Consider the following 11,320-nt stretch of genomic DNA (forward strand, 5'->3'; position numbering starts at 1 on the left):
AGGCTGGTGATGAAAAACACAACATTAACAATTGATGGGATAACCTAATAAATATCGTTAGCTAACCAATCAAAGGCTCTTGGGCAAAAGGACTATAAACAAGAAGTGTAGTTCTCCGATTGAAAAAATCTGATGTGATCACTCATTCGTGCAGACTTAAGGTTAAGGATGAACATGTAACATTGCCTCACATTGAGAGTGAAAATGTGCACCAACAATCTTGGATTTAGAAAATAATTCCCCACACAGGCACGAATTAGTAGGACTTTCCAATTTACAGGCTAGATTACTAATGTTCATTGATTTTTTTATTTTTTATTTTTTGAAATGAAATTAACTAATGTTCATTGATAACAGAACAAAATTTTGAATATTAATCAAAACATACATCATTCATCATATCTTATACTAGATCCAACAGACAAAAATACCACATTACTCAGATCCTTTCTCATTAACTGAATCAAAACCCTAAACTAATTTTAAACAGTTGAATTAAATCAATGATTCCAATAATCAATATGCAATCCAACTAATTTTCCTAAACAAACATATAATTCACATAAATCAAAACAAACCCATGAATGAAATACTTTAATAAAGATAGAGAGAGAGAGAAAAAAAACCTCCAAAAAGGAACTTAGGCTTTCTGTCTTGATTTGCATTCTGAATGGAGGAATGGTGCTGAAGATCGTCATTTGATATGGTTTTTGTGGTCCAATCGGAGTAAGAGAAGGAAGATTCGGGAGAAGAAGAGAAAAACCAAAACCCTAGACTCGAACTCAAGACTATTCCAGAGATTGATTTGAGAAATGCTCTGAGGGCAGAGCCTTTACTCTTTTCTTCGTAGTTAGAGTCTACAAACAAGGTCGAAGAAGAGGCTATTGCTATGTTGGAAAAAGGATGAAGCTTCAGCCGTTGGATTGAAGATGAAGATCTCTTGACCGATGACCATGGAGACATGTCTGCGTAGAGAGAGAACGAGAGCTCTGATTCGGAAAAATATATGGAGATTTTTGAGATGGTGATGGGTTGTTTTGATCTGTGGGTGGGCAACTTATTTTCTTTGATCAATGATTTTTTCGCCTCTTGTAGGATAATGCGCCCCGCTTTTAACGTGATTTGGAGTAAAAAAACGTTGAAGTCTGCCCACAATTCACTTTACAAGTGGGGTGCATTATTCTACAAGGGGCGAAAAAAATCATCTTTTCTACCAGTGGAAAATATCTAATTTTTGTTAGATCTTTTCTCTCTGTTCTTCTTATCTTATCTTCTTATCAGAGAGCGGTATTGGAAGGAGGGATTTGCTAGGCAATTTCGCGGGAAGCTATTTTGCGGCTCACTTTTGTGGGAGAGAACAGCCACACTGGCTCACTTTTTAGCAGGTTTTGTCTTTTTATGTTTGTTGCAAAAGTGATCCGTGAAATGGCCTTTAGCTAAATTGTCTAGAAAATTTCTATTGGGAGGAAGGAAACAGCCAAGAAGCTGCTTCAAAAGTTATCACACTTTGCCAAAGTTGTTGTCCTTTGCCATCTACACATATTGTGTTGTTATTTAGCTCCATTTGATTTATTTAGGGTGCAACTCGGGTCGAGTTAAAAAAAAATATGTCGGGTCGGGTTGGGTGTTGAGTTCGGATAGGGTTCCTATTGGAAAAAAACAAGGTTCTTTGGGGTTGGGTCGGGTTGAAACTCATGGGGTTGGAACTCAGGTCGGGTCAGATTCGGATCGTAAAAAAAGGTTCCTCAGGGTCAGGCTAGGTTGAACTTCATCGGGTTGGAACTCGGGTCGAATTCGGGTTGGCCTCAACCCGACTCAATCCGGCAGGATTACCGACATCATCTCGGATAAATATTAATTTGTCATGAAAGATTTGAAAGCGACCAAAAGGGACCTTCGAGGGTTATCAAGAACTCGAAGTCACTTTTAGGAACTTTATTCTCCTATATCAAATCCCAAAAAAAGGGAAGATAGATTCGCACCCTTTTACACTTCAAAAAGCATTAAAGTCTGCCGCAATTCATGTTAAAAGGGGTGCGTATCATCCTACAGTGGGGTGCGAATTTATCATCACCCCAAACAAAGGAAAGTGGAATAGCATCTCACGCTAAGTGGCGTCAAGACTCAAGAGTCACATTGACAAAATCTTAGAAACCACTTGTCAATGACTTTCACTCTCTCCAAGGTTATCACTTCTTAGGATAATATCTTGGCCGTATCTACATCTCAACTATATTTAACATGATCTCGACCGTTCGACCGTTCATCTCGTCGACTCAACCCTAGATTTGGACCCAGCAACAAAAAAAATCTCGCACCAAACAAATGATTCTATCCAACTATTCTTCTACTATATCTTATATAATCAACCACCTATGCATTCTTTTTTGTCTTTTTTATCATATTTAAGTGAAAACAAAGTAGTTGGGAATTGAAAGTGTGTTGTTGCCAATTTTGTGGGCTTATTCATGCTATACCAATGTGACCTTGTGGTCACCGGTTCGAGTCATAGAAATAGCATCTCTGCAAAGCAAGGGTAAGGGAGCCTACATCTAGCCCTCCCTAGACCCCGCAATAGCAGAAGCCTCGTGCACAGGCCGCCCTTTTTATTCATGCTATACTTGTGGAAACCTAATAACATTTTAGAAGATATAGTAGGCCTATGGCTGTCAATGGATCGAGATGGCTTTGTCAGAGTAATGATAAATGCACTTTGGTGAGATGGTCAATTGGAGAGCCCTTATAAGTGATTTTTGCAAGGGTGCCCTTAGGTTTAGCATTTTGTTGTTGTTGTCGTCTTTATTATTATTTCGCTTTCTCATATTTCCATCACATTAGGGGAAGAATGCCATCAAAAGCTTGTTAGCCCAAGGGTTCGACGAGTTCTCTTAAACCTACGTTTTGATTATTAACAGACTCAATTTGTTAAATAAACATTGTTTTGAAATAATGATTTTGAATGCACAAGTGTTTCATGTTCAAATCCAAGGAAAGACAAGGGTGTACCATAAGACGATCCAAAGGCAAGAACAAAGTAGAATTTCCTACAAAAGACCAAAGCCATGCTTATACAATTCAAGGAAGATGATTAGAGCCAAGATAAGACCACATCGAAGTGCCAACAAACGAAGATCAAAGGACGTGCTTAGAATGTATAATCTTTCAGTTGAATTCCAAGAACAAAAGTATAAACAGGGAGATTAAAATTAACTTAAATAGACTTAAATGAATAAGTGAATGACCATGGTGTTGTCCAAGTATATTTGGTCCATTCAATAGGATAAAATCAAGTTCCAAAGAGCAAAAAACAAAGCAGCACAATACTGGTAAAAGTGCTGAAACAGCAGCCTTCAAGTAACTTGGTACGATCCTTATTGTTTCAAAAGAAGCCCTAATGTGCTTTCTTTTTTACTTCAAAAAAAAATTAAGACAAAAAACTGGGCATACCCTGGCATTGGATTGGCCTTGGGCTTGAGCCCATAACTGGGTCAGGATCTAAGCCCATGCCTACAAGATGAAATGGGCCCAAGCCAATCTGGGGTTTTGCCAAAACGACACTTCAATTGGGTTTTTGGCCAAAACCACTGCCTATGTTGAATTTGAGATTGACCTGGTAGAGTTCTATTGGGTGTATATAAAGAATGCTTTTCTTAGCCTCAGTAGTGATAGCTAGAAAAAAAAAACAAACAGAGAAGGAGGAAAAATAAACACGGCTTTCTGCTTGGCCTCTTATTCAAGGTGGCACCTCTCATTGAAGCAGCATGGTCAAAGCCTCTAAGCTATTGCCACCTCGTACCTTGGGGCAATCCTACACTAAGTACACATGAATAAGGTTGTAAGTTGTAACGCGTAGGCAAAGTCATCAGGTTGAATAGAAAATGTGCCAATTTTTCATAAATCCTAAACTTGTCCCTAACGGTGTTTTTCTCCTGTAGATAAGCCAAAGCATTTGAGAGATTGGCTCCTCTGCTAGTATATAAAATCTTACCACTTGGGTGATCTTTAATTCTTAATTCTCTAATTAATCAACATTTACACATTGGATGTGGACCATTTACTTTCATTAGTTGATTTTTGCCTGCCAAGAATTGAACAATTTGGATGATCCGATGGTTGAGATATTTGGGCAATGGCATATGCACTGTACGAGTCCTTGATTTGATGGGTGTTGGGTTAAGTAGTAAGCATATTTCCCTAAATCTGAGGACCCATTAAGCGGCTTTTATTACTTCAATTGTATTTGAATCAATTAAATAATAACATAGATGTCCTTGTCCTACATTCCGGTACCGAAGAATACCTCATTGAGTAGAAAGGTCCATCCGTCTTATAAAGGTTTAACTTCTCTTGGCAAAACCCTAAATGAGGTCTCATAGATCTAGGGGTGCAACTCGGGTCGATTTTTCGGAATTTGGGTTGAGCTTTTGCATTAGAATCGGGTCAGGTTCGGGTTGATTCCAATTCATTTTTCAGCAAAAGCTCAACCCGACCCAACCCAAGTTGCATCCCTAAGTAGATCATGGGGCAAGGATCATCTGTTTAGGCCAATGAAATGGGCTGGGCTTGGACCAACAGACTTGATCATGTCCACATGGGAGGCATGTGGGGCCGAAATAGTTATCCTAGGAAAGACCCTATCTGCTATGGTCATCCTAGTATTTTATCTAAGGCCCAGTTTGGATTCCCACAAAGACATTTATGAACAATTTTTCTCTAGAAATTTTTTTATTTCCACAATTTAGAGGCAATTGATAATGATTATAGTTAATTTGTAAGGATATTATAATAAATATGAAGGCCCCCTATACTTCATAGTATGTGAGAGTATAAAAGATAAATAACGCCTTTCTAAGTTGGTAAGTTAATATGGTATCGAGCCAAAGGTCTCGAGTTCAAACCTCCTGGATAGCAAAAATCCACATGTGATAATCAGCCCAAAGTGAGACCTCATGTGCCGCGTGTTTGCCAAGTAGGTCACACGTGCGGTGGAGTGTTAAAGTATAAAAGATAAATAACGCCCTACTTTTAGAGAAGTTGCGTGTGAAAAAAGAAAAAAAAAAATTAGAAATATTTTCCCTTTCTAAACTTTTCCAGAAAATTCCTGCAATCCCCCAACAGGACCCAAGGGAGATGATATATTCCCCTGCCTTTTCTTCCATGGCCACCCCATTTTAGTGTAAAAAGAGTAGTCATAAATATACTAGAGGGGGGTGGCCTGGGAAGAAAAGGGGGTGAATATATAACTTCCCTTCATCTAATTAGACATCGTCACCATCTCCATACCACCACCAAAAACAAAAAAGAAGCTATGAAGTAAGCATTAGCAAGCAACAGAGATAGATTATGCTCAAAATTCTCCTATGAACAGAAGTATAATTCTTTTTCTACTATATCTTCACTTTTATATATAGGTATATGTGAAAACTGAAAACTCCTGTACAATATATTTCATATATACACACAACAAAGGTAAATTTACATATCTCTCAAGGTAGAAAAAAACCCAATAACATGATCAAAGAACTGTCACCCTCTGATTATTCCTATTCATCAAACAGAACCTGGTGGGCTTGGCTTGAAAATTCCTCCTCCTCCGAAGATCATGGCTCGAGGGTCTGATGATTTGCATAAGGAAACCCCTCAAAAACTTCTCATCTGTAATACTACTCTTCTGATGATTTGCAGAAGAGCTTGTGCTTCCATGAGAAGAAAATCGACTTAAAATCCTATGGGTGTTTCTATGCAAACTACATCGAAAGGAACCCGGATGAGTGGTTGGTGAACACAAACAGATGCGAGATTTCTTGTGGGGTTTTGTAGAAGATGATGATGAAAGGTTAGAGGCCATGGGTTTTTCTTTTTTGATTGGAATTTGATGGGGGATTGAAATTAGGGGAATAAGTTTAAGAGATGAAAAGGGGTATTTATAGATATCACTTTGGTGGGTCGATTACACTGTTGTCCTCTGTATTTTGCCAAGATTACGAGGATACCCAGATGGTATTTTAGGCAATTGTTTGGAGTTTTGTGGACGTGGGTCTCTTTATAGTTCCTCTTTATTGGGATGATTCGTATGAAAAACACTAATGTGGGGAAAGTTCATTGAATATTCACATAGCTGAGAAGGCGCAAACAGATGTCTTAATTAGTGGGATGCCAGTAAGAGTGTTTTCTTAATTGATAATTTAAGTACGTGGAGAGAAAATATTACTCATTTAATGAAAAATCTTGAGAAGAGATTTTATATGGTGTAAGCCCTAATAGTCCCGTATTTTTCAAAAAGTATTGTACGGTCCCCACTATCGGATGATCCAAACCGTCCAAAAAACCGGATGAATCTCGGGTCGAGCCGGTTTGAAGGGACCCAACCTGACCCGAGTTACTTAAGTTAGTATATATTAGGGACAAGTTATTAGTTAATGCACTAAAGAGTTTGTTGTTTATCTCACATGAGTATAATCATTTTCATTTGGTAACGCATCAATTTATTCTCTTTGGACTAGTTATTAGTTAATACACTACAGAGTTTGCCATTCTTGAGTTTTCTACTTCTATGAGTTGAGTTGACTTGCCAAACAAGAGTTTCCCTTAAAATATTGCGTCAACGTGAAAAAACCCGACCTGATCCGACCCGAGATTTATCATGGGTAGGGCCGGGTTTGGGTATCATGGGTTTTCTGGAAAAAAAACCCAACCCGAGATATTTCTCGGGTAGGGTTGGGTTCTTCTTCAAAACCCAACCCCATCCGACCCGAGTTGCAACCCTACTATAGAGTACTGCATATTATGGAAACCTCTATATATCACACAGCTAGGATCTTCCTATAGAAATGATTTTTGGGGCACAACCTATTTATGTTGTGTTCCATCACATGGACAGTTTGGATCATCCAACAATGTGATCCATACAGTACTTTTAGAAAAATACGGGACTATAAGGGCTTACACGATGTAAAATCTCTAATTAATGAGAGGGCCTTAATCTGGCCAAGTTAGTACTCACATTCATACTAACCAGAGGTTAAATGTTTAATTACCTTTGAAAATTAAACTTAAAGCACAACCCATCTCTTTTTAGAGTTTTTATGAAATGAATAAACAAAACCCATATCAAGAACTAATGGAATTGTTGCAAAATGCCAAAGTACTGTGATGCTATAACCTAATGACCTCCATGACCCAGAGGGTTTTCTTTATGTCGGCTGATATCGGGTTTGGATTTTCTGTCAGTTTTTATAATTCAGCATTTTTTTTCTTCTAATTTAACATGTGAAGACTTTCTTCCTTCATTTGCCGTCTCATCTAAACCCATCTGCCGCTAGAGAGCTGGAGTCTTATCACTTTATCTTGATTTATTCTTTGTTAGGTGGAAAATCAATTTCACTTTTATCTTTGTGACAAAAACAGAGCGACACATGTGCATCTAGACACTTTAATCGTTTGTTTGGACTGATGGAAAGATAGGCACAATATAATGAAACATTTCAGAGATTGGTTTTGATATCTTAGTAAAAGTGGCAATGGATACACGTTAGCCACACCACACCGTGACTCAATTTGACGTGTATTCCACAAACTCCATTATTAACTTTAGCCTGGGTGCAACTTGGGTTGGGCTCAACCCGAACCGGACCCATTCAACCCGACTTCAGCTTGGGTTGGGTTGGGTTGGGAAAAGCTAACCCGATTTAATTTCAGGTTGGTTTAGGGTTGCGGTCATGGGTAACCTGCCCTGACCCAAATCCGACCCATCTTGACTAATTTTATTGCAATTTCAAAATCTTAGGATTATGTCTTTTATTATTATTATTATTATTTTTTGCACCGGGAGAAAATCAGGTTAGATGGGTTGGGTTAGGGTTGACCCTCCTTGATCCACGGCTCGAATTGGGCCGGGTTAAGATTGATGTTTCGGGTCCTTGGATTAGGCGAGCGTTCACTTCAACTCGACCCAACATGGCAAGAGTTTCCACCCATAGCTTTATGAAATTTTGTATGGCACCCCTGGGAAGAGAAAAGCATACTAGTGGCACCCACCTATTCCGATGATCTAAACCATTCATTCAATAGTCCTTGCCATAGATATGCAGCGCCCTAAAAAAAAACTTCTGTGATGATTAAGTTCATGTCAGCAGATTTTGTCTTATTCATTTAATTCATCTAAGGTGGCTACTCTCACATGCAACAATGAGCCGCGAAATGCCCTCTTTAGATAATATGATGTGAATTCAGAATTATTGCTAGACAGTTTCAATTATTCGAAGAATTTTGTAACTATATATCTGGTATGGGCCCACCTGGCCCCACCATAGATTGGTAGTCCAAAACTCTCATCCTGATGGTATTTGCTTATTTACATGTGAATGGTTGTTCATTTTTTTTTTTCTTTTATCCCAACTTTATCTACATATGCTGTGTGGGCCCTAACAGATGAAGCGTACACATCTGCAATGCAGATATAGAAGTGGGGCCCACTGGGACTAATACAAGGAAGGGACCCACCACATGAGGCGAATTGCCTGGAAGAATAACAAAGAACTTTCTGTATGTATCTTTTCAGTTTGAAATATCTTTTGTCCCCTTCCTATTGCCGTGATACTCCATCCTATATATATATGCATTTCTTTCAAGGGTGTCGTTATCAAAATGTCGCATCGAATTGCAAAACGCGTTATCTCTTGTTTTTCGTGGAAGTGGCCAGTGGGGAACCTCGAGTACGTTGTGACGGAATCATAGTTTTTCTAGGGACTTTCGCAGAAAAGAGTTGTTGCATGCACGCTCACTTTTCAATAGATTTTGTCTTATTCATTTAATTCAAATGATGTTTCTGGTTTCTCATGAAGTCCCTAACAAATCCGGCCCTTTCCCTTCTTCTTCTTCTTCTTCCTCTTCTCTTGTTCCCGTGATAGTTTGAAGCGCGTGTGGTGCGTGAATAAGGTGGAAGTAGAAAACAAGGAAATTTTATCCGTGATGAGGGCAAAATAGTCTTTTGGACTGTTCAACACCCTTCCAATGTCAATAGAGTTGAAACTACCATTGATCCGTAAATTTATCCTATTTTTACAGGGATTTCCTAGCGTCCATCGCAAAAGGACATTTCACGGATGGTCTGTTGCATCTGACAGCAGCCACCTCGTGAATTAAGACAAAATCTGCCGGAAATGGGCCGAAAATGGCTCGTGTTAGATGCAATAGACCATCCGTGAACGCTAGGAAATCCCTTTTTTTATGATTATTTGGCATGTTGCCCCACATAGAGTAATTACTAAGGCCATGTCTTACAACGATGAAAAGCTGGGGGGGGGGGGGGGGGGGGGGGGGGGGGGGGCACGCTACATAAGGGAGAAATAAAAGGGATTTTGCAAGTCATTAGGGGGCCATGGCCACGCCACGCTATATGTGCCTCCACCCCCGGAGGGAGAAGCAGAGACTAGAGAGGGCACAAATGAGTAGAGAGTGAGAAGCGGCTAAATATTAGGAAAAAGTCAATCATATTTTGGTCAGACTTTTTTGTTTTTCAGTTTTCAGGTTTTTCTCACCCTCTCATTTGTAAGTCCCTGTCATATCTCTCCCTCTCCCAACCTCTCTTACCATTGGGTAATTTAATAGTCCAAGAAGAACAAATTCATGGTAGCCAGATGTTACGTGCCTAGACGGGTCGTCCCACTAGAGTTGAATAAATTAGTACATTTAGAATATAACAGATCTTAGTTGGTAGATTAGGCATTAGGGTAGATTAAGCAATTAAAATTGATTTGAATGCTAGTCATTATTAGGTTAATCTTTATTCAGTTATTTCCATTCTTATCATAAGATCTTTCTAGATCTTTTTATGTTTATCATTGAGTGCTTTATATAAGCACATGAAGAAACTTGTTCAAGAAAGTGTGTCATTGTGCACAGAGGATTGATCATTCCCTCAAAGTGGATCAAGAGGTTGATATTCCCTCAAAGAAGATCAATCACATTACGAATCGATTCGAGTTTGTAACAAATGGTATCAGAGCGATTGAACCTACGCCATGGCTGTATCTTGGGAGATTTTGAATTTTATGCGTGATGATTTTCTGGAGATCAAAGTACTACTTTAAAAATTGATAGAGGAGCACCGGGGATTTGTAAAAGGCTTGAATAAAATCAACATAGTGATCAAGGAAATGCGTGAAGATGAGAAAGCAAATAAAGGAAAAGAAAAATACAAAAAAGAAAGGCATCGATGATTTTCAGTATTGTCGAGTTCGACGATCTCGTCGCCGCAAAATCCATCGTTGATCTCAAATTATCCAATACCATCAAGAAGATCCCCATCTATGATCATCCATGCATCAAAATCTCATTCATTTCAAGAAAGCACGGCAAAAGAGTTTTTATAAACAATAAGATGAGATCTGTATGAAAATAGAGCTGTCGTGGCCCTAGATGACGATATACAAAATGGTGACGAAGAGGAGACGAAAGGAAGCGAGAAAAAAAAGAGAAGAATTTTGGAAAGTCATGCACAAGATCTTATTTTTCACCAATGGGCCCACACCTAATCTCCAACCTTGAGAATAAGGTTGATTTCAAGGTAGGTGGAATGTTACGTGCCTGGAAGGGTCCCACTAGAGTTGAATAAATTAGTACATTTAGAATATATCTGATCTAGATAAGCTTATCTACTCGGTCGGGTTAAAAACAGTGGGGGCCCACATTGTTTGGGTGATCCAAACCATTCATTTGAAAGGCCCTTACCCACATAGGGTGTCCACAAATAATTAGATCCATAGGATCATCCTAACCCATCCAAATGTGGAGGGAAAATGGTGAAAAATGGACAGACACTGTTTGTCCACAAATATGCCCATTTTTCCCTCCACTATTGGATGGGTTAGGATGATCCTATGGAGCTGATTTTTTTGTGGACATCCTATCTAGGTAAGGACCTTTCAAATGAATGGTTTGGATCACCTAAAAAATGTGGGCCCCCACTGTTTTTAGCCGACCGAGTAGATAAGCTTATCTACTCGATCGAGTACGCTCACATTTCCCTCTTCTAAAATCTAATCATTGGATGGTAGATTAAGCAATTATGATTGATCGGGATACTCGTAATTGTTAGGTTAATCCTTATTTAGTTATTTTCATTCTTATCATAAGATGTTTCTATATCTTCTTTTTTTTTTTCAATCTTTGAGTGCTTTATTATATAAGCACATGGAAATTAATGAAGAAACTTATTCAAGAAAGTGTGTTTTTGTGCACAAAAGGAGGATTATCCTTCCCTCGAAGTGGATCAAGAGATTGATCTTCCCTCTAAGAAGATCAAATCCATTGTAAACCA

At 38.8% G+C, this 11,320-nt stretch overlaps 1 protein-coding gene across 2 annotated transcripts in view; it reads right to left on the reverse strand.

The window, feature by feature from the left end:
• The window catches only part of LOC143856105 (calcium uptake protein, mitochondrial-like), a 29,935-nt gene extending 28,758 nt beyond the window's left edge, over positions 1–1,177 (reverse strand). The window contains exon 1 of one of the 2 annotated variants that reach the window (XM_077366165.1): positions 627–1,177. In XM_077366165.1, coding sequence (XP_077222280.1) covers positions 627–963 — 337 coding nt within the window. In that variant the 5' untranslated portion in view covers positions 964–1,177. The remainder of the gene's footprint in view (positions 1–626) is intronic. The other variant, XM_077366164.1, reaches the window with a different exon arrangement.
• Between the last annotated feature and the right edge of the window lie 10,143 nt (positions 1,178–11,320).

This window comes from Tasmannia lanceolata, unplaced genomic scaffold, assembly GCF_043159265.1.
Source record: "Tasmannia lanceolata isolate RefF3 unplaced genomic scaffold, GAP_Taslan_0.1 ptg000023l, whole genome shotgun sequence".
Classification (NCBI taxonomy): domain Eukaryota; kingdom Viridiplantae; phylum Streptophyta; class Magnoliopsida; order Canellales; family Winteraceae; genus Tasmannia; species Tasmannia lanceolata.